At 56.8% G+C, this 23,162-nt stretch overlaps 1 protein-coding gene across 4 annotated transcripts in view; it reads left to right on the top strand.

Annotated features, from left to right (window-relative positions):
* Positions 1-257: 257 nt before the first annotated feature.
* Positions 258-23,162, top strand: part of ARNT2 (aryl hydrocarbon receptor nuclear translocator 2) — a 122,366-nt gene continuing 99,461 nt past the window's right edge. For 2 of the 4 annotated variants that reach the window (XM_036916114.2, XM_057494667.1), the window contains exon 1: positions 258-306. In XM_036916114.2, the coding sequence (XP_036772009.2) occupies positions 273-306 (34 nt within the window). In that variant the 5' untranslated portion in view covers positions 258-272. Of the gene's footprint in view, positions 307-5,484; positions 5,627-9,443; positions 9,464-23,162 lie in introns of those variants that run through there. The other 2 variants (XM_036916115.2, XM_036916116.2) reach the window with 2 other exon arrangements.

Raw genomic sequence — 23,162 nt, 5'->3', positions numbered from 1 at the left:
GAGCTGGGTGGTGTTCTAAGCTTTCACAAATGCTGGCTGACTTACTGAACACCCCCAAACCCCCGAGGTAAGAACTGTTATTGCCTCTATTTCACAGAGGAGGAAACTGAGGCACAGAGAGCTGAACCCACACGGCAGGTCAGGGGAGTCGCTGGGGTGTGCAGCCAGGCGCTGACAGCACTCAGAGCCTGCACGGCCGCCCCGGCGCTGTGTATGTTGGAGAGGGGACGGAGCCGGATCCCACTGGGGCCTTGGACTCTGCTTCTTTCCCGATGCGAGCAACTCCCAAGAGACAGACCTCTCCAGGTAGGAGAACATGCCCGCTGCTCCTGGTCCAGCCGTTGCCTCAAATCCATGCGATCACAGCCACGCGCCTTCCCCTTGGCCCACAGGAGGAGTCAGGTTAGGGCAAGCGGAACGGACTTCGATGCTACTCTGTGGCCAAGAGCAAATAACAAACCTCAAATCAGTGTGCTTTTCATTCCTCATTTCTTGTTATTTGATCTATGAAAAACTGGAAGAGCTTTACTAACCACCGTAATGATTTTTGTTGTTTCTTCTTGAATTTCTGGTAGCATGTGTTGTGCGCCTCTCACGCCACGGTCCTTAGTTTGATCGAAGTTTGTGGATGGTGTGCTTTTGCTGCCGAGGGGTCTGTCTGTTACACTTGGTAGACGGTCCCTCTGTGCCGACCTGTAACAGGGTCGGGCTCACTGGAGCCCTAGTCCTCTGAGCCCAGTGAACTTTAACTGAGACAGCCGGGGGACCTCTTCAGAAAGCTTGGTCTCTTTTGGGTGCAGGGCATGGACTTTTGAGGTCCTCATGCTCCTAGTCCCTCTTCAGGAGGGTGTCGGGTGGCTGTGGGGGTGCCATGCATTCTTGCTCATCTCCGTTCTGAGGGGCTCTGGGTTCGTCAGGCTGGCCAAGTTCCAGGGCCTTGCAGGATGCTGCAATCTGAGGCCCTGGTTTGGAACCTTTGTTCATTCGGTCCTACTCACTGAGGCCTCCTCACCCGGGCGTCCTCGCTCCCTCCGTGGTCTCACCTGTGGGAAGGTGAGGCCGCAGGGAGTGGGAGCACCATGGGGCTGGCTTTGTGGCCACACCCCTCAACCCCCATAGACCCGGGTGGTGCCTCCTCCTCGGTGTCCAGAATGGGGCACCCTCTGCTCTTGGCTTTCCCAGCAGCCTCCCTGGTATGCCTTCCCCGGGACGGGCTGAGGTCATTCTCCTTGGTTCTCATCCCTGCGGCAACTAAGAACTGAAAGGCAGAGACACAGCAGCAAAGCAGAGGGAAAGTTTTATTTGAAAGCATTCCAGGGGAGGACGGGCCAGAGTTAGGTAGACAAAGGCGGGCTGCTGACTGTGAGGCTGCTTTTTACGGGGTTTCTGGCAGGGCAGAGAAGTCCTTGATTGACATTTGTGTCCCTGGGGACGTGATCTGATTGGAGGATTGAAGACATGGGCTGAGCTCTGACATTTTCCATCTGGGGAATTTTTGTCATCTGGGGAGTGTCTGTTCCCTTCAAGTCACTCTCGGTCCCTGTGGCTCCATTTAATTAACTCAAGATATCGCTGGCCCTCTGGCTTCCTCTGATCAGCTCCCTGCGTTCTTGGTGGGCCCCACCCTCCTTTCATCCCGCTCACGTCTGTCTTTCTGCCTAACAAGACCACGGCCAGAAGATGGAGGTCAGCCACGTGGGTCCACCTGCCCCTCCCTGCCGGCCCTGCACTCGGTGAAGGTGGCACACAGCGCTCTGCCCCTTCCTCTCTCTCAGGCGGGGTCTTGCCGCCCTCCTGTCCTTTGCCAGGCTGTCCCAGCGGCACCGTGAAGCCTCTGAAGGGTGTGAAGTGCCTGCATCACCGTGTCCCACTCCACGTTCACAGGCACGGGGCACAGTAGCTACGTGGTCTCCATTTCACAGACAGGGAGGGGGCCTCAGGAGCTTCCTGAGTCCCGGGGCCCTGGGCACATGGAGGCAGAGGTGGGACGGGCCCCACACTACATTTTCCTGTAGAAACGGAGCCTTTACCTGCCACTGACAGGAGCCTGGGAGCCTGAGGGTGCCCGAGCGAGCCTCTGGGTGGCGGGGTGCCTGCTGGCAGGATTACAGGGGGTAGGGCTGGGGCCACGGAGACCTACAGCCTTTTTCTCCAGCAAAGAGGAAGACCAGAAAGATCAGAGTGAGGGGTGTTGGGAGGGACAGAGGCAGAGGGAAGCTGCGTGTGGCTATGCTGGGCTGGCCCGTCTTCACCCTGCCACGCCCTCCACTCTGGGGAAGGCTCTGCTTCCACTCTTGTCCTAAAGGAAAGTTAAAAGAAGATTAAAAGCCCTTGGATCATTGTACACCGTCCAGTGGGCGTCCTGTGTCTGACCTGGGAGACTGCCCTCTCCTGAGTGTTGTCAGGACCTTGCCTGGCAACTCGGTGCCTGCTGAACAGATCATGCTCAGAATCATGTGCTATGGACCCAGTGGGTCTGAGTTAATTTTTTTTTTTAAATGCAAATCTCAGCTTCAAATTCAGAAGATTCCTTTGGAATTTAAAAGAGCTGTAGGTTGTTTAAAGGTTGAGTGGAATTCCTGAACCTGTTAGCCGGTCACCGTCCACTAACTCTCCTAATTAGCGTGAGACCGCGGCATCTTGCGCCCGCCGCCCCGAGTCAGCAGTGACTAACCGCCCCATTTCAGACTGTGCGCCTGCGAGTGGGGGCTTCCGTCCACCATCGACCACTCTCGGTGCTCACCTACTCAACACCAGGAGACTACAGAGGAGGTAAGGGCTCCAGATCCCCTCACAACACCCCACCCCACCTGACCCCTGCCACCGAGTCCCGGCATCTTGGGTGGCCCAGTTCCGATCCTTGTCTGCCGAGTGGCAAGACCCTGGGAAAGCCACTCCTCTACCCTGAGCCTTGGTTTCCTTATCTGAAAACTCTGACGGCGGAATTAGGTGAGGTCCAAGGTCCTTCCTACCTCTGCGGTGTAAGGAGGAGATGGAACGTCCTCTTCCCGTTAACATTCAACAGGCTTAGGATTCACCCGGCAGCACAGGGCAGCAGCTCCGAGCAGACTACGGGAAGTGCCCCGACCTCGAGCAGCCGCCCATGGGTTACGTGCCTTTTATTGCAATGGAAAAATGCAAGAAGAGGGATTGAAGATGTTATGGGTGGGTTCATTCTCCTCAGTCCTTGTTCCGGCTGCAGCAAAGAACGGAAAGGCAGAGATTTACAGTGAAGCGGAGGGAATGTTTTATTCGAATGCACTCCAAGGGAGTGGCGGGCCAGAGTCAAGGTAGACAAAGACCTCGACTTGTTAGGTGGAGACTTATACACGGCGTTCTGGTTAGGAGGCACCTCTTTGACTGACAGGGGGGTTATTTGATGGACAGTTCCATCTGTACAGCCACCCCCCTCAGGAGCATGGCCTTTCCCTGCGCTGAGCTGTTATCTGGGCAGCTCTTAGTCCTGTTCTATGGGGATCTGGCTGGGGAGGAAACTGTCTCCCTGCAAAGCCTGTGTTGTCTCCACGTGCTTATTTAACCCCTCCCCTCCCCACACCCTGCCAGAGGCCCGCAGCAGGGACCCCCACCTGGGCAGAGTTTGGGAGGCTTTTTCTTTGAATCTTATCTTCCCCTTTTCCAGCTGCTGATGTCTATCTTTCCACCTAACATTTCTAGCAAAGATATTTTCAGAGTAACATCGAGAACAGTGGGCAGCAGGTGACCCCACAGTGAGGGAGTAAGACGTGCCGACTGACATGCTTGCATATGTTAAATGTGTGTGCGTGTAATGGTCACATCACCACGGTGTTATTTTTTAGGAAGAATATTAGGAATGTCTTTGGAGGCAGTATCAAAATGAGCCACATGTGGCGGCTGATATGTGAACACCAGGGAGAGGACCCTGCTCCCTTCTAAGGGGCGTGGACAGCTGGAGAATGGGAGCAGCCTGGAGGCAGTGTGGCTGTGGGGGTGCTGGGTGATGCGTGCGTAGGTGGGTCCCCAGACACAGAACTGCCAGGAGGGAGTGGGGCTGCACAGGTGCGTGAGGTGACCCTCAGGAGTCCTCGGTCCCATAGGTGCTGGGTATTAAGTGCACGTGGGGATGTGTGGCGCTGACGTGTGGGGACTGTAGAAAAGAGACAGGAGCTCATATGGCTTGGTGCTGGGTATCAGGGACAGTCTACCTAACACAGGTGGAGGTCCCAGCGGTGTCCGAGGGGTCTTCCTCGCCTGCCTGGGCCTGGCCCCCCTTGCTGGGATGCCCTGTCTTTGTCTTCACTGAAATGCCTTCTCCCCCACCTCTCCACACCCTGCTCACTTCCTCAGAGCCTTGCTTCCCTTTTCCTAGATCACTGGCCTCTCTGCCCCGTTCTCTCAGCAGGGACCACAGTGCGTCCAAGGCAGGTGTGCTTCCTGAGTGCAGATTTCTTATTTAACCCCTCTCCTTCCCACACCCTGCCACAGGCCCCCACAGCAGAGGCCCTGTGGCTTTCTTTCCCGTAGGCCAACGCCTACCTGCGGTGGACACAGCAGATGCTCAACGTTTGGGGATAAGCAAGAATGTCAGATCAATAGTGATAAGGGCTCCTCAAAGACAATGCTTATTTGAGAGCACATGCTGGGCACAGTCTCCCTACCCCTGAAACTCGCTTCTTTGGACTAATTCAGGACAGCCTGATGCTTTTGCAAAAGCGTGCACAGGTGGGGGCCGCCCCTCCCATCCGGGCTCTCACCTGGGACCCATTCTCCCAGGTAACTGTAGGGCACCCACGTTCTTCCCCTAAGAGCCACCGTCTCTCACAGGGGCTGATGGAAGCAATGTGCTTCCAAGCTAAGTGCACCAGGATGTGCAGGGAAAGCCACTCAAAAGCTCTTAACATTCTCATCAGGTTGAGGTTCTTGCAACCACCTCAGGTGACAACCAGTGACGGGCACCACGCAGCCAGGCGGGGCCGAGTCACCCCCAGTCCCCTGGCCGCCAGGGGCTTTGCTGGGGGTTCCGAGGCTGCCGGTGCGGTGGCCCGGGAGGGCCCGGTGGCCTGGGACATGCCTGGCGCGGCTGGGCTCCCGCCGCCTGGCTCGCCAAGTGGGCCGCCTGGGCGCCTTTGTTCCCGGCGCGGAGCCCGGCTCCCTCTGCATCCTAATGCGCCGCCCCCCCTCCGCCCGGGCCCCTGGCCGGGGCACAGCGCCCCCAGGGAGGCGCCCCGCACCCGGGCGGCGGACTGGGGGTGAACGAGGCTGCGCGAGCGCGGACGGGGCGCGCCCCCCGCCCCCAGCCCGCGCCGGCCGCGCACCTGCTCCTCCCGCGAGCCCGCCGCCCGCAATTCTGGGGGTCCCGCCGCCCGCGGCCCCAAGTCTCGCGGTGCTACGGCCGGGACCGGGGAGCCGCGGGTCGGCGCCCCCGCCGCGTGACGGCGGCTGAACCGGGAGGAGACCGGGAGGCGGGCGCGGCGGCGCGCGGCGGAGGCGGGAGCGCGCGGCGGCGGCGGGAGCGCGGCGGCACCGCCCGCGCCGTCCTTTGTGTGGCGGCGCCTGGGCCTGGCCGGCCGCGCCCCCGGGGCTGGGCTCCGCGCCCCCGCCCGCCCCTCGGAGAAGATGGCCACGCCGGCGGCGGTCAACCCTCCGGGTGAGTGGGGCCCCGAGGCCATGCCGGGCGAGCAGGCCGGAGGGCGCGCCCCGGGGCGGCAGGCGAGCGGCTGTCACCGCGGCGGCGTCCGCGCCCCTGCCGGTCCGGGCCCGGGATGCGCCGGCGGAAGTCCCCCGCCTCCCCGCGCCGGAGGCCGGCCCCGGGCCCCCCAGTCCCGGGAGAAGCCCCTCTGCCGTCGCCCCCACGCGGTCTCCCTCCGGGTCCCGGTCCCGCGGCTCCCCGGCGCCCGGCGGTCGGGGCCAGAAGGGAAAAGTTTGGAGCCCGGATTCAACAGGATGCAGCGCGCGCTCCCCCTGCGCCCTTCGCGGCCGACTCCCCGCGTCTAGGGCGACGCGGGCGGGCACCGAGCCCCGGCCCGTCGTGGCGCCCGGGGTGCCCGCCCCGCGCAGGGCGCACCCTGCCGCTGGCGCCGTCGGTGACAGCCGTGCGCGGTCGGGCCCGTCGCGGAGCTGGGACGGCGCTGACCCCGCGGGAGCGCTCACCTGCTGCGGGAGTGCGGCAGGGAAGCCCCATTTCAGATGGGAAAATGTCCCACCTGGTGAGGACCGCCGGAGGGTGCCGAGGAGGGGAAGGGGGCCGCCCTGGCCGGCTGCTGCGGAGTTGGGCGGGTTTCGCGGTGAGTGGTGGGCCCCGCACGGTGCGGGGTCCCAGTGCAGGGAACCCAGGAGAGGGAGCTGTGTGGGGTGTGGTGGGCACCCAAATGCCTAGCAAAGGAAAAACGGAGTCATCAGCGTCAGGAGTAAGGCTCTTCTTGGTCCAGAGCCGTCAGGGAGGCTTTTGGAGGCTGGGCATTTCAGACCTGGGCTTTGAAGGCCTGGAAGGTTTGAATGGTGGAGCGGGGGGCTGAGGGGGCTGCAGGCGGACGGGATGGGACAGGTGACGGTGGACTTCTCGAGCGTGGGCAGGCGTCAGGAGCAGGGGGATTGCAGAGTTGTTTGGCTGTGGCCAGGCTTTCCAGGGCTTCGAAGGACAGGATGAGGAGTATGGCCTTCTCCCTCCACGTTAGGAGAGCCCTCAGTGGCACTGAACAACGAAGTCACACCATCAGCGTTCTTCTGGACCAGTAATGTGCCAGCCAGGTCTAGGTAACATAGAAAGGAGGGGGCAAGACTGGAGGCAGGAAGGCCGGGCTGAAACGAGGCAGGTGCCGGGGAGATGGGACCTAGTGGCACTGGCTTGGTGCAGAGAAGGGCAGGGCCTTGTGGGCACCTGTATAAGCCTGCACTTGGCCCTGCTTAGACTTGGGGTAAGGGTAAAGGAGGAGGCCAAGGAGACACAGGGGTGAGGTGCCCACGGAGGTCCACAGAGACACAGGGCGAGCAGCCCGAGTAGTTCTGAGGAACGAGGTTCCGTAACAGAAACAGGGCGTCTGGGAGGAGCAGATCAGGAGCTCACCGTCCGCAAGTCCGAGTGGAAACACGCTGGTGTGAAAACAGCTGTGCCTGTTCACTGGCCACGGAAGCCGGTGATTTCAACCCGGTCAGCTGCTTAGAAATCAATAGCGAATTGATACATTTACATGTTATGACGTTAGAAAAAGCCAGGGAAGTTAAACGAAGGTATTTTAGTCCAATCCAGGTTTATATTGGAAATAGAAATAAATCGCAGAGGTGATGTACACCACATACAGTCATTTATCCTGTGACATCGCGGCTAAGCCGTCCTGCCTGCTGCATTGCTCGGTGAGCTGTGTGGGAGATGCGGGGGGCGGCTGCCTGCCTCGGTGGCTCTGGGAGCACGAATGCCCGTGCCCGGGACCATGGGGTGCGAGTGGTGCGCGTGCAGCCTCTGGCTGCTGCTTGTGAACACCTGGCCTGCTTGGCAGGTGGGACGGCATGTCTTTCCTCTGTTGGCAGAGATACCCGGGACCCCGAGCGCGGGCAGAACTTCTCAAGGGAAGTTCCTGAGGAGGTCGCCGTTGCGCTTGGCCACTGCTTCCCTTTCGCTGTCCCTGTGATCACGCTCAGATTGGCCCATGTGAATCCCTAACTTCTTTGGGAGCAAGGGACACAGCTAAAGGTTTGAGCCCAGGAGGGAGATCCTGGGTTGGCCTGGTGGCTCACAGCAGAGGGGGCAGGCCCCGGCAGAGTTCCCTGTCATCGCGGGGGGTCATGTGAGGCCTTCCCCTCCCACCTCATCCCCTCCCTACGTGTTGTTGCTTTGCAGAGAATGAGAGCTTCGTAAACACAGGCTAGTGGGCCGGGAGGCACCAAGATTCTCTTCTGCTGCTAGTTTGGGCCCAGGATACAAAGGCCACAGCCTGCCAGCACCCCCTGTGTTCTTCCTTTCCAGCCGACCGCTGCACACAGCAGGTCCACTTGCAGCCCCTCTTGTCTGCAGCCGGGGCCCGGGTGGAGCCTTCTCACTCTCCTCTCTCGTGTGATTCAGGTGATAGGAGCCAGGTTCAGGCCTCCAATCTGCCCTTTCCAGGCCCCCCCGTTTGCGTTTTGGGTTAGGATTCTGCCAGCTGCTCCGGGGGAGGAGGGTCCTCTGAGAAAGAAGGGCTTGGCTCCCAGGTGGTCCCGTGGCATCTGCCACAGTATCCTGGCTCTGGCTGCCCCCCGCCCCCGGTGGCCTCTGACCTTCCCTCACGCAGGTCGCTTGCAGCCCCTGCACTGGATGTTGCTGCCGTAGTCGTGTCTGGTTCTGTCTGTTCTCTCCGGCCAAGGATGGCGTGAGCCCTCTAGACGAGAGTGTGGAGTCCTAGGAGCTTTTGCCCCATATGCTCTTCTATTGCTTGTTCCTCTTCTCTCTTGGGTGATATTTAAGCATTGCTGGTTTCTTTGAAACAGGGAAGGTTTGAATTTGTTTCATGCCTGAAAACGTGTCTGGAGTGGTACAGTGCAGAAGGGGTCTGGCTTTCTGTGCCACCGTTCACCTTAACCTTCCGTAAGTTCGGCACGAGGGAGTTAGGTGCAGACCCAGACCAGGGGTCCTTCGGAATTCTGCGTGATCTGGGCGTCCTCTGCCATGACTCTTTGCAGAGTAACTCATGAGGTTTGCCTCTTTTAAAGGAATTCCAGGGTCTGTTTTAAGAAACTTGGAATTTCTGCTTTTTTCAGATTTCTGAAATCAGTTATTAGAGGTTTTTTTCCCCTCCAGGTTTCTGGCCCATGGCATTTTGATTTGGAATCGGTGGTACAGCACAGGGAGATTCTCTGGGCAAATTGCCTGAGATGGTGGACATCTGCATCAGTTCAGCAGATGCCTGAACACCTTTGAGTTCCAAGCACCGTGCAGGGTTTATGGCAGTGTGGAGGCAAGGAGCTCCTTCAGCTCAGGGAGTCCTGGGCATAACAGGGGGGGCGTTAGTAGACTAGCTTCCTAGCAGAGGGGAGATTGAAGTGAACAGTGGCTCGTCTGTGTGGATCATGGTGGGGACCCAGAGGAAACCTTGTGGGGAGGTGGCTTCTGAAGCTGGACCTTTAGAAGAGAGAGGTTTTGGCCACAGAGAACCTGGGAAGGACCATTTCAAGCTCGTGTGGTGTGGGGAGATGTAGAGAGAGTGGGGAGCAAACAGGTGGTTATCCACTCAGTGCTCCTGGGGACCCTGATGGGCACCCGGAATGAGGGGAAGATTCCGGCCTCTGGGGAGGCACGTGATATGTGGCACTGCCTCAGCTGGAGCCGGACACCCAGCAGGCTGGCCACACAGCCCAGCTTGTCTATGTGCTGCCCTCTGTGGAGCCCGTGAGCCTCTTGCTTGCAGGACACCTCATTCCTCTGTGTTCTCCTAGGAAGGAAACAGCTGCTACTTCGGCTCGGACATCCTACCACTTGTAAAGTGCACCTCCACTTCAGTGCTGTTCAAAAAAGGTGCACTTAGCAGCAGTGAAATCCTGCACTTTCAGAGAAAGTCGATTTTGCTGCCCAACCACTTGCATCTGAAACACGATTTCCTTTTCAAAAAAAACCCTGTATATAATTTTCCTTTTAGGCATGTGCCAGGGAGAACCGGGATGAACCCCCAGCCTTTCAGGTTCTGCCAGAAGCAAGGAGTGATATTTGAGAAACAGGTTTATTTATTCCTCACCCAGTATTTACTGAGCAGCCGTGTGTGCCAGGTGCTGAGCTAGCTTCTGGGGACGCAGTGGTGGACAACATAAGAACAGCCCTGTGTTGTGCTGCTCACAGCCTAGGGGTCACTGAGGCACACAGGGCCACCAAATATGTCAGCTGTAAAATGTACTAATGCTGTGAAGGAGTGAAGGCCTCTTTGAGAAGCCCACTTTTAAGCTGAAATCTGAGGATTGAGGGGACACATGAGGACGTGCATTCCAGACACAGGGAGGAGCCTCCGTAAATGCCCGGGTCGCATGGAGGAACCAGGAAAGGCCAGAAAGGCCGCAGGTGGCATGGAAGCTGGACCTGTGGGCAGAGGCTGGGTCCTGGAACATGGAGCCTGGGTGGGGGGTTCAGATTTTATGCCTAGAGCAGAAGGACGCTGCTGATGGGTGGTGAGCAGAGCTGTGGCCCCACCTGCCCTTGACCGTGATCTCTGGCTTCTGTGTGGAGAGCAGATGGGAAAGAGTGGAAGTAAGACTCCAGTGGATGTTGCTGATGTGGCCCAGGTTTGGCCGTGGGGCTGGGGTCGGGGCGTGCAGATGGAGCTGACATGTATTTGGGGCCAGGACGCGGTGCGGAACAGCTCCAGGGCACCTCCTCTGCGCGGTAGAACTGTCAGGACCGATGGTGGAGGGCTGGGCGGGTGTGCTGAGGGAGAAGGCAGAGTCGGTCAGGGTGGCCCCCGGCTTTCTGTCCTGACACCTCCACCTGGCTGGCTGGAGGCGCTGGGGAGATGGTGAGGCCCGCGTGGCCCCTGGCGGAACCCGTGAGCCTGGAGCTATCAGGCCCGTGGGGTCTGGGCTGGAGAAATGAATGAAGAGGGGTGCTGGCCGGCCTCTCACCGGGATTGCTAAATGCTTCCCTTGGAGAAAACGGGATCCCAGGGAGGAACACCTGGATGACGCCGCCCAGTTCCCAGGCAGCGCCTTCTCTGGCTGTTTCCCTGTGGTCTTGCTGAGGTTCGGTAACATGCGTAGGCAGACGGTTTCTGTGCTGCTTCCAGAACGACTGCTCCCCTGTAACGTGGAACGTGTGCCAGCCTGTAACACGGAAAGGCATGTCCTAGAGTTGTGCAGGACTAGGCTGCGTGGGGAGGCGACGAGGCTTTTAGACAAGTGGTGGAGTTTCCGCACAGGTCAGGCTGTTGGACCGCCTGGACCTTCCCGTCCAGTGAGTAAAGACCCTCTCCCACTCCCTGTCCAGGCCCTCCCCACCTGAGGGCTTTGGCCTCTGCAGGGAATGATTAATGCACGCCGAACCCCCTCCCCGTGTCCACACCCAGCCGTTTCCTGCTCCGGCTCCTATGGCTTCCTCTGGCCTCAGCTTGAATTCTTACTCCAGGCAGTCCAACGGCTGGGGAAACCTCTCCCGATCCCTTTATCCAGCATAAAGCGTGCTGTGCTGCACTCTGCCAGGGCCCTGGGGGGTATACTTTGCATTTGCAGCACTGGGATGAAATCTTGTTATTTGATGGCTTTTTGTCCAGCTGTGTCTCCTGCTGGACTGGAAGCCCCGTGAAGGCAGGGAGGCATCTGTTACTGTGCTGGCCACGGCACTGCCGCCTCTCCTCTGCACACTGGGCACGCAGTAGGGTTCACCTCTGCACACTGGGCATGTGGTGGGGTTCGCCTCCTACGAATGCTCAGCCATCAGGGAATGGCACTGTAGTTTTTACAGTGGCTGCTTTTAAATGCCTGCCCGGAAGAAAAGTGTGTACACTGTGTTTGTGGGTGTTGGAAACACAATTGGCAGAGCTCCCCAATTTAGATTCTGAATTTATTTGTGGGAACTGATTCTGATCAATCCACTGCTTGTGATCTGAAAATCCTACCAGGATCACCTCTACCCGGACCAGTTCCCATAGGCATCATAACAAGGTAGAGGATCCTTGGAGATGCACAGACCTCACCGTTGTCCCCTGGGAGAAGGCAGGTCACACGGGCAGTGCCCTGGAGACCTGCTGGCAGTAGCAGATGGTGCACCCACACCCGGTTCCTTCCTGATGCCCCCCGGGGTCCTCTCGGAAGGGGCCTGCCCCTCACTGCCCTCTGTTGTTGATGTGCCTTGCATGTTACCGGCAGTCAGTGAGGTAGGTGCCCGCCTGAGGACCGTGGCTGGAGTGGGTCTCGGGGAGGCAGTATCCAGAGCAAGGGATGCGTTCTCTGCAGGTAAGGAACCTCGGTGGCTTTCGAGACTGACAATTTGACCGTTTGTCAGCAAATCCACAAAACAGCAAACATATCCACAATCGGTGGTTCTTGCTTTTGTACATTGTGCATCATCTTCCACTGCTTTTGTGGTGATGTGAGCACGCCAGCCAGGCAGAGTCCTGAGGTCTTCTCCTGGGCCCTGTGGAGGGGCTGGCTTCTTCCTGTCCCAGACTCACTTCTTCCCCCGAGGGCAACAATAAAAATGCATGTGGGTTGTAAAAAACTTGGAGAATGTACAAAAGCAGTAAGGTGGTTCCCCCACCCACGAGCATTTTTGCACATGTTATTACCAACTTTTTTCTAAATATTTTATGTGTGTTGTATACATACAAGATGGAATCGTTCTGAACATACGGCTTTGTCTTCTGTCCCCTGTCCTGGGCAGAAACTGCATCCTAATCGTGATACCCAAGGATTCTGCCATGTGGCCGTGTCATGATTTACTCACTCGGCCTCCTGCCTGGAGTGTGATGTCTGGTGCACTCCCCATTTGTCAGACTGCGCACGCATTGCAGTGACCGTCCCTATGCAGATGGTGTTTTTCTTTAGGGTGACTTCCTAGAATGGAATTGAGTGATCAAAGGGTTTATATGCTTTTATTTTACACTGCTTTCCACAGAGGTTCAACCAGAGGCTCAGAGAGGTCCAGAGACTTCCCCAGTGTCCCCAGCTTGTAAATGGAAGAGCAGGACATGACAGACACTGTGCCCCTCCCTACCCCAGCTCTGGCCTCCCACTGGTTCCCTCACCCACCCTCACCAGTTCGCCTCTTCCATGTGGCCTCAACCCAAGGTGCCACTAATTGTCCTGGGCATCCTTGGTAACTGCCTGTGGCCCACCCAGCCTCCTTGGAGAGAACCCCACGCTTCCCCAGGGCTTAGAGAGCCCAGGGCAGCAAGGCAATGGCCTCCTGCCTGTATTTCGGGGCACGAGGCAGCTTGTGCCGCTGAGCCCGGCCTCTCAGGCAGATCCAGGTTCCAGTGGCCTGGGGTAGATGCGTCTGCTTTTGGTTGGGCAACCCTGGCTTTTCTCTGGGTGGATTCCGGAGGCCGTGTCCAGGAAGGGGACAGCGCAGGAGTTGGCTGTAGCCAAAACCAAGCTCTGTGGGTAGACTCAGTGCTTCCCGGGAGCCCGCCCAGTGGAGGGCCTTGCTGGCAGCCGAGTGAGGCCCCACGGGGACGAGGGCCACCTTTCTTCCCCCACGTGCTCCGTGGGCCGTCAGAGGCTCTCTGGGGAGCAAGGCCCCTTCCTGCCTGTTCTTGCCCAGCTCGCCAGATCGCCCTGAGAGTGTAGGAGAAAGCTACTGAGATCAGTAAATGATGAAGGGCAGCCGGGAAGATGCATGTTGCCCTTTGTAGACATCAATGGATGGGCTGAGTTCCAGGCTTGGAGGCACCAGGAAGCCTGAAGTTAATTTATGCCCGGTTTTAAAAATTCGTAGTTATACCCAAGCGGCCTTCTCTTTCTGGCCCTGGAGAGATGTCTGCCAGAGTCACGTGGCGGAGGTGTGTCCGCACCAGAGCCCATCAGCTGGGGGGGCATTTGCAATGTCTGGAGATATTCTTGGTCGTCACAACACTGGGAGCGGCTGACGTGGTGGAGTGGGGTGGCACCTCGGGGGCAGAGGCAGAGGTGCAGGTAAACACCCTACAGTGCCCAGGGAACCCCCCCATCAGAGGTGCCCTGCCCCATCTGCCCCAGTGCCCTGGTTAAGAAACCCTGCCTGCAGGGACAGGACTTTCTGTAGGCCTCCGGCTGGTGGGAACCGAGAAGGGAACCCAGGAGGCCCGTCGGGTCCCAGGCGGCAGAGAACGGAGGGTCGGGCCCCAGGCCACCACCTCAGTGTGAGAAAACATGTGGCTTTAAGATCAGGGTGATACTTTTCAGATAATCATGCTCTCCATAGTGGAAGTCAATTTAAATGTGAAAGAACAGAACTGCAAGACATTTTTATTATTATTTTTAGAACAGCCTTTCTATCACATCAGCAGTTTGCAGCGAGGCATAGCCTGGCACCATTTGCCATCATTTGATATGCTTGATGGATTCCAAGTCCCCCAAAGAACAAAACGAGTGAATGTGACCGAGGAGCACAGCTGTGCTCTGTCCTCTAGAAAGCAGTTCACACGAGAAGACTTCCAGTTCAGCTCAGCCGGCCTTTCCTGAGCACCCTGTCCGTCCTGCACGAAGGGTGTGATGCTCGGTGCTGTGGGTAGAAGGGAGCCGAGTACAACAGGCGGCCCCACGTGTGTCCAGCAGTCTCCAGAACAGGCAGCTCAGGATGATTTCGTGCAGGTGACTGGCGGCACATTTGGGAGCAGAAAAGAGCATGGACCCCACAGGCCCTTCTGACAGGCAGAGGAGGAAGGCTGGAGGAATGGGTTCTCGGCGTGCAGCTCACTTAGAGAGCGTGTGCCTCCTCCTGAGTCAGGCTCACAGGCTGCAGGCCCCTCTCCCCGGCCCCCTGCTGGGCGTATTTATCCGCGTGTCCCACAGATTCTGCGAGCCCAGCACCTCCTACAATTCCTCCTCCCCTGGGTCCCTGTGGCAGTGAATGGCACCACTCCCCATTCATTGGCCCAAGCCAGACGTTAATGATCTTAATTGCTTATCCGCCTAATTAAACAAGTATTAAGGGAGCGACGACTGTGTGGTCGCAGGGGTGTGCATAGCCCGTTGTGGTTTCTGCTCTCGCAAAGCCCACCATGTGGCCGGAGAGTCAGCTATTTATTAAATAACCACATGCGTGAGGGTATCATTAAAATAAGTAGGAGGAAGGCGAGGAGTTTTTGTTTCCAGACGCCGTAGGGAGCCACGAAAGTGTTGTGAGGGGTGGACGTGCTTGGAGGTGGACCTTGGGGGCATCCCCCTGGCTGGGGAGCCGGGCTGCAGGGCCTGGACGCAGTCAGGGGCTGGGCAGGCCACCCTGGAAACGGGAGCGTCCCTGGGGTATGTAGGAGGGGAACCGCGGAACGGATGACAGAGTGGATGTAGCGGATGGGCGGGTGAGGCCTCTGGCCGGTCGCTGGTGGGTAGGATGCCGCTTTCCAAGACAGTACATTGCAGAGGTCTGGGTATTTGGGGGGTCCTGGTGGGGCGGCGGTCTGGTCTTGGACATGCTGAGAGTGAGGCATCCTGACTCCAGGATGTCTAGGTGAGGTGGGGTTGGCCGGGAGCCTCTGGTTGCTTCGCTTCCCTTAGAGTCCAGATGCTTCTTCCTCTGCAGGCTCCCCAGTACCTTGGCCGAGGCCTGGCACATAATTGGTGCTTGGTAAATATCGGTCAAATGAACAAATGAATTGGTCTCCAGGCCCCGCAGATTACAGGCACTGAGGAGAGGCGTGCCCACCCCAGGGGCGCTTCTTTTCTATTTTGGTAGCTTTTGTGCTAAAGTATTTCAGGCTTACAGAAAAGTTGTCAGAATTCTGCGAAGAACTGTCTGCCCACCCCCGGTTCCCCGTGTGCTCACGTTTAACATTTGCTTTCCTGTTCTCTCCAGTCCTGCTGTGTCTTTCTGAACGACTTGAGAATAAGCAGTAGATGCCACACCCTTTTCATTCTAAATACTTGGAGGTGCGTTTCCTAAGAATAAGGACATTCTTTCACAGAACCGCAAGTTAGGACCCAAATCAGGGCGTTACACTAGTATAAATAATATTATCTAATCCACGGACCTTATTCATATCATATTGATGGTTCTTCACGGCCGAAACCATTTTTTTCTGGCCCTACGTTTAATCCAAGATGACAAGTTCCACTCGGTCATGGCGGCTCCTAGTCTTCTTTATTCTGGAGCAATTGCTCAGCCTTTTTCTCGTTTTTATGGCCTTAACACTTTTGTCACATACAGCTGTCATTTTGTGAAATATCCCTCGATTGGTTCTGTTTGCTGCTGCCTCGCAATCCTGTCGGGGTTGTGCTTTTAATTTTTTTTTGTCAAAAACACTCCAGAAGTGACGCCGGGTCCCAAGACTCCTTCCAGCGGCATCGCCTGCAAGGGAGCCCCAGGCGCAGTCAGGGTCCGGTGCGGACAAGACTTGGGCAGGGCGATGTGCGGTGGCAGACACCAGCCCCTGCGTGCCAGCCGGCCTCCCTGTGGGTCTTCATGCCACATGTGGGCAGCCCCAGGGTTTCCTTAAGAAAGACGTAAGCTAGCATTTCCCTAAACTACATGCCAACTTCGTTTGAGAGACAGAATGATTACAGTCTCGCCATGTAAGAACCATCACATCTCTGTAATAAAGTCAACAGGGAGGTGAGGTGTCCATTGCCAGCTCCCCCGACTGTACCGATGGAACAGCCTCTCGGGTCAGGCGCTCCCATGGAGCGCCCGGAACGCACCGCAGTGAACACGTCCTCATCCAGACAGGAGTTGGTGTGGGATCGCTCCTGTCCTCTGCGCTGGAGCATAGCCAGGCTTAATGCGTATTTGCCTGTATTTTAGGAAGTTAATTGGCTATTTCTTCTTTGTTCCACTTGAAAACGAGTTTGTATTTTACTGTGACTTCATAAAGAAAGACCTAGTGACACAGAAAACAGATTTTTAAAATTTTTGGCATAATTTGCTTACAGAAACACGGGCCAGCTGGGTACCTGCAGGTCGCTGCTGCCTCACAGGTGGAGCAGGCACGTCTCCTGGCTGTGCTGGTCAGATGGCAACAGTTAACCATGCTTGGTGGGGGCTGGCACCCAGTAAGCACCACGCTTGCTCCGTGGGCTCTTTTCCTCATAGTGGGTGGGCCCTGTGTGGGGCTCAGGGTGCAGGGCGTGTTGCCAGCTGGGGGGAAACCTGGGGAGCAAATAACCAAATGTGCTTATGGGAGAGGGGGGGCTCCTTCCTCCCTTAGGGAATGGGAGAGGCAGGAGCCCCCCGCCAGGCTCTCTGGGTCCCCGTGTCCCCACTCCTCTCCCCGCAGGGCAGCCCTTCCCTGCCCTGCTGGACGCCAGGCTCCTTCCTCCTGCTGCTGTGACCGCTTCTCAGCACCTGTCCTCTCGCTGGACTTCCTCTAAGCGTGTACCGGCGTTGCCCTGTCCCCTCTTCCGAGGAGCAGGGTCGTGTGCCCAAGGCCGGCCTCCCTCCTGGCCTGTCCTGTGCTCTGCACAGGCCAGAGTGGGCCCACCTGTGGATGGCCTTGGGCTGCTGTGATCTCAGACACAGTACCTGGGCGCCTGGAACGAGCCCCTGCACATGGCTTGGGTGCCCCCAGCGCTTCCACCCCTGCACTGCCGCCTGGGCCTCAGGATGAGCCCCCGACAGCTGAGCTTTGGACAGCACTGTGGACAGAGCAGCAGGCGGCATGTGCCTTATTCATTCAAGTCTGTTCATCAGTCTTCACGCAATCAGCACTTATTAAGCTGTCTGCTCTCTATTAATCACGGTGACTCGGTGCTGGAAAGAGCGAGTCAGCCTCCCTGCCTACAGCCACTAGAAGGCAGCCTCCTCCCCGGGTCACCCGGCTGCACCCCGGGCATTACAGCCTCCTCCCTGGGTCACTGGCTGTGCCCCGGGCATTACAGCCTCCTGGAGGGCAGCCTCCTCCCCAGGCCCCGTGCCCAGGTGTCCCCCACTTTCCCAGAGCAGCGCTGTCAGGCCTGCCCACCACCAGGTGGCCCCATCGCCCCAGGCTGATATGCACCAGCTTCCCAGGAGGCGGGCTTGTTAATGCAGCGCCAGCCTGTCTCGGGGCTGGAGACAAGATGGGGAGACGGAGGGGTGAGATTTCTGACACTGTCCGAGGTGAGGCAGGTGTTGCTGGCCCTGGACCACCCATCAGGTCCACAGAGACAGAGGCAGTGCTGTGCCCCCGTCAGCTAACTCACCTGGTCCAGGGCTTCCAGATCCATGGACTCTTGGGTCAGCTTAATGGTCCCATTTCACAGCTGAGGAAATGAAGGCTCAGATGGTGGGCGGCTCATGAGCCGAGATGAGGTGCAGTTCCATCCTAAGCTGTCACCTTGGTTCCTGGGGGGCTCGGGGAGAGAAGAACGTGGGTGAGCGACCTGTCCCGGGCATGTGAACCAGAGGGCTCACCTGGGCGTCCTGAGCAGCAGGAGGGCGCGAGGCACCATCTGGGTCCTGTCGCAGCCGGGGCTGCCCTGGCTGCGTGCTCCTGGCCCCCACTCGCCTCTTTGGCTTTCGCTTTCTCATCGTAAAATGCAGGGCTGGTCTTTGGGGTGCTTGTGTGAGTGGGGGTATGTATGTGTATAAACAATAAAAGAAGATGGAAAGCACAAGAGGAAATGTAGAAATGGCCAATTCAGAAAACAAATAAAAAACAACCCTGAAATCATGTTTAGATTCATTGACAAATAATGAGAGAAAAGTTGAAACAAGATATACTTTTTAGCAACAGTTTAGAGTTGGGTCATCCAGGAAGTTGATTTATTCCTGGTTGTAGTTAATGTGTAAATTCTTTGAGTCAAGTGTGCTAATTTATTTTAAGAAAATAATCAGAAAGGGAAAATATGCCCTGCGGAAATGATTTGCTTTGTTTATAAATATGGAAGCAATATAAGTGTCCTCCGTGGTGAATCCTGGTGAAATTACTTGTATGTATTTTAAGTGGTTACTGTTGAGGTTTTATAATGATGGCACCCTTCTGCTTTTATTGACAGGAAAAAGCTTCCTGATTTATTAATTGACAAAAGTAAATTATATATGTAATATGATTCTATGCTTATTATGTATCTGTACTTGTAGGAAAAGGTTTAGACTTGTATATAACGAAAAGTTAACTATAATCATCAGAATATAATCAAACAATAGAATACAACTTTTGAGAAGAGAATGTGTTCCTAATTTATAGATCATATTTAGTGTTTGAATAAAAACCAGAGCTTTTAAATCCAATTATGTGTTGGTTTGTACGCATTTTGGCTCCGTCACTTACTTGGCCGTGTGACTCCAGGCCGATCACTCTCTGCCTTTGCTTTGATTCCTTCATCTGCACAGCGGGTGACACCTGCCTCGTGGTGCAGTGTCACTGGAAGACAGTGACTGTTTAAAGAAATATGTGTAAATAAAGAAATGTGTGTAAGCGAGATGACACGTGGACTGTGTTTAGTAGCCTGCCGAATGGTGTCTCCAGTAAATACCAGCTGTTGAAATCACCTCCTAGGTCTGAGCACGGTTTCCACAAAGGAGCTGAGATGATTCTCAAATGATCGGCCAGGGCAGCGTTGAGCAGTAACACCCAGGAATTCCTGACTTGAGGGACGCACCTGTCAAAGTCACGAGTCACGCAGTCCACCGTGCCACGTCTCCGTTTAGCGTCTGTGGAGCTACGCACAGGCTTTTGTTTTTTTTTTTTTATTCGGGCTCTTGGTAGATTTCCTCATGCTGGATTATGTGTATATTCCTGGATGAAAAGGTACATGGGAACACTGCATGTTCTCCTGACACTACTATTGGAAGACAGGCTGCATTCGATTTGCTGACAGTTATTTAGGGTCTTTCCATCCATAGTCATAAGTGAGATTTTTCTGCAAATGTACTAGAATTTGTAGTCAGTGAAGCATTGAGCATTTGTATATAAGGTATGAATCATCATATGTACAAGTAAATACTGTGTGTGCGTGAGGGACAGACAGATAGGGAGGGAGGGGAGGTAGAGAAGAAAAGAGAGACACAGGGAAAATAAAATCACAGGATATCTATCAGAAGACAGACAGCCCAGTTCACACTAGCGTAAAGAAAACATAAGGGGATTGTCGATGAAAACAGGATAACCGGGCGGACACTTGGCTTTGGTAAAGGTGCGGATGCCAGCGTCAGACGGAAGGCCGTCTCCTTTGGCCCCTAAGCTCTCCCACCTTGGACTGGGCTCACCCTCGGGCGGGCCCCCCGCGGGGCGGCTCAGTGGCCTCTCACAGGTAGAGACTCCGCGGCAGTCGGATGGGGTCCCCAGCCAGTCTCCGTTGCCGGGTTGTGGTGCTCCGACGGGCCGGATCAAGCTGACTCTGGGCTGGACCGTCCTACTTTGCTCTTAAGGACAGTGCCCAGTGTGGCACCTGATACCAGACAGGTGGCCAAAAATCCTTAGCAGAAGAAGAGCAGGATTTTGAGCCTCAAGATTGGAAGGACGTGAGGCCCTGCTGGCTGGATGCGTGGTTTGGGCGGAGAAATGAGCTCAGGCATAAGTGAGGTTGAGGCTGGCCTTGAAGCCTCCAGTACGTACTGCCGAGCGGCTGAAGGCTGTGCGGTCACACACATCAGGAAGAGCTGAGCCATTTGTCTTAACCCTGCAGCCGGATGAACCCCTGTCAGCCGTGGCCTGATGCCCACACAGGTCCCAAGACACGCAACTCCCCCTGGTGAGGCGAAGCGTTCGCAGTCAGGCAGTCCCGGCCTCGGGAACTTCTCTCCTGCTCCTGCACCTGCCACCTGGGGGGGTCACAGTCTGCATGCGGTGTCCCTTCCTCCCGTCTGTGCCACCCCAGCTCTGCCTCCCGCTGTGAGGATCACCCGCCATCACCAGCTGGTCCTGATGACGGGCGGAGCAGCCTCTGTCTAGCGTAGTTACCTGCAGGCTTAGCAGGTGACTTAAACACCTGTGGTATTTGCACAATGGAAACTGCGTGTTGAGCGACTATGTGGCACATCCAGGGGGGGCCCGAGGGCCACGAGCTGGGTGCCTTCCTCCAGTCCTGCGAGAGGCAGGGCTGTGGAGTTGTTCACCCTGACCGCGTCTGTGCAGGTTCAGAGGGTTCCAGGGAAATCGCTCAGTAGTAAAGTAATCACTGCCCGCATGCGTCTCGCCGTTTTGACCTACGAACAATCTCTTGCACATCATCCCACGGGGTGTGAGTACGTGGGACGCATAATTTACACATACAGGGAGTCAGATGGGGCCTCACCCGGCCTCCCAGGGGAGCCAGGGAGCAGCGTGGATGCTCGCCTGTGTCCCAGACACAGCGCGGTGCTCAGCCTTACACTGTAATCATGCACGAATGAGCTCATTGCTGGAAGTCGCTGTCCAACGAAGCATCGACTGGCCAAGGTAGGAACAGGGACTGAAGGAGGCCAGGGCACTGGAGGAGGAGCTGGTGGGATGGACTCCGAGCTGTGTGCCCCTGGCTCTGGGCTTTTGCAAAGCAGATGTGTTTGTTTTAATAGGAGCAGGCCCTGCCGTCCTCTGCAGGAGTGAAGAGGGTTTGGAAGGAAGTGGACAACCCCTGTTGGTTAGGAAGGACCCTTGTCCCCTGATACACGCTTCCCAGCTTCCGCTGTCTGTCGTCTGCTCATAGGCACACATGGTCTCTGGATCTGGAATCGACAAGAATGATTTTTCGATGTGTAATGAACTGAAGCCTCAATATTTACCTGGCACGTACTTCATGCCAGGGAGTGGATTGGAAAGGATGTCAGATTTCTTGATGCAGTGTATGTCCCTGAAAGATTCTTCTCAGAATGCCTTCTCACATTCCAAGTTTCCTTTTAGAGAAAGTAGAGGGCTTTGAGAACACGGGCACGCGATGGCCTGGTACTCGGGTGAACTTCCCGAAGAGCCTCTGCCCGGCCGGGGAGCACCGGGCCTGTGTCCCCCTGGGGGTCGTGACCGCCTCCTGCCCTAGCATGGGGAGCAGACCCTCTTACATCCCTGCCTGGCACCTCCTCTTCTCTGTCCTTCCCCGCTTGGTAGCTGCATCCGCAGGCTGTCGCTGGGGAAGCACCCACAGGGCAGCCTATGGAGGGTGAGCCTGTGCCTGTGCCTGACCCCCACCCCAGAGGGTCTTTCCCTCCCCTCGCAGGCTTCTTGTGCGCTCCAGGTCCCCTCCCCCAGGACGAGAGCTGCTCTTCCTGGTTCCTAGGCCTCCTGGCTTGATACCTGGCTGTAAACTGGGCTTTTCCGGGTTACCCAGAGATGAGTGAGGCAGGCCATGGGTTGCAGGGCCACAGCCCTGGCACAGATCGGTGGCATCTCTCCATGCCTCAGGCCCAGCCAGCCTCCCCTCTCACCTGTTCCCAGGCATGGCGGGACACCTTCTTCCACACTCAGATCTCAGGAAGCCCCATGGAAAAATGAAATATATGCTGTGTGTCATTTATTTGATCAAACCAGGCAGACAAATCTACAGTAAAGCTCCAAGTCACAGTCCCACCCTAGAGGCTCCTTGGGGACAGATGTGGTGGGAGTGGGTGGGTGTGGGTGGGGACAGCTGGAGCAGCTTGCTGGCAGTGCTTGCAGGTCCCCTCAGCCTCCCGTTTGTCACCTGCCTCTCCCTCCTTCTGCACGGCTGTGGGCAGTGTCTGCCGGCCCCCTGGTCTCTGTGGGTTGGCAGGCTTTGTGTCCCCGGTGCTTCCTCAGAGACTCCCCCCAGTGGCTGAGGCCCTCTCATCCATGCTGGGTGTGCTTGTGTGGCCTGCATGGAGGGGGACGCCTGGCAGGAGGCCCAGCAGTGGGGGCAGCTCTCCAAGTGACCGGCCACTTGGGGTCTCTGCCCTGGGCCTCTGCCTCCGGGACAGTCAGCCGTGGCAGCCTCTGTCCCCTCCTCAGAAGGCCCCATGGAACCGAGCAAAGACCTTGTGAGGGTTTGACTCGGTGGGTCCATTCAGCCCTGTCCTGGGCTCAGCCTCCAAGAATGTGTTCTCTCGGGTAGGAAGGACATGTCTGCTTCCCATCCAACCCCTTCTCCTGCAGGCTGCGGCCCTGATGAAATACGCTTGCCTCGAGCCGCACACCTGCATCTCCGGGGCATGGCGGGGGCGGGGCCTTGCCTGCTGGGCAGCTGAGCCAGAGGAAGAAGATTCCTCAGCTCCCCCTGGGATCTTCTGGGCCTGGACACTTGGGCTTATCTGCTTAGACCAGAGGTTGGCGAATTAAGGCTGTTGGGCTACATCCAGCCTGCCTCCTATTTTCGTATGGCTCACAAGCTAAGAAGGATTTTTGCATTTTTAAAAGATTGGGGGAGACAACACAAAAGAGTAAGATTTTGTGACATGTAAAAATCATATGAAATCCCAATTTTAGTGCTCATAAATTGGCACACAGCCAAGCCCACTCATACATACTGTCCGTGGCTGCCGTTGTACCATAACTGCAAAGACCCCATGGCCACAGAGACCCTGTGGCCTGCAAAGCCTAAGATATCTGCTCCCTGGCCCTTCACAGAAACTGTGCTGACCTGCTTACAGGGTCCAGGCTGAGGGGGCTCTCTGTTCAGGCTGGAGCCTCAGACGCAAAATGATGTTGCGTGAGCTCTCGGAGGCCTGGGCCACCTTAAGCAGGGGGTGTGAGCTC

This window comes from Manis pentadactyla, chromosome 18 (assembly GCF_030020395.1).
Source record: "Manis pentadactyla isolate mManPen7 chromosome 18, mManPen7.hap1, whole genome shotgun sequence".
In the NCBI taxonomy this organism is placed as follows: Eukaryota; Metazoa; Chordata; class Mammalia; order Pholidota; family Manidae; genus Manis; species Manis pentadactyla.
This window is presented reverse-complemented; position numbering and strand designations above follow the sequence as displayed.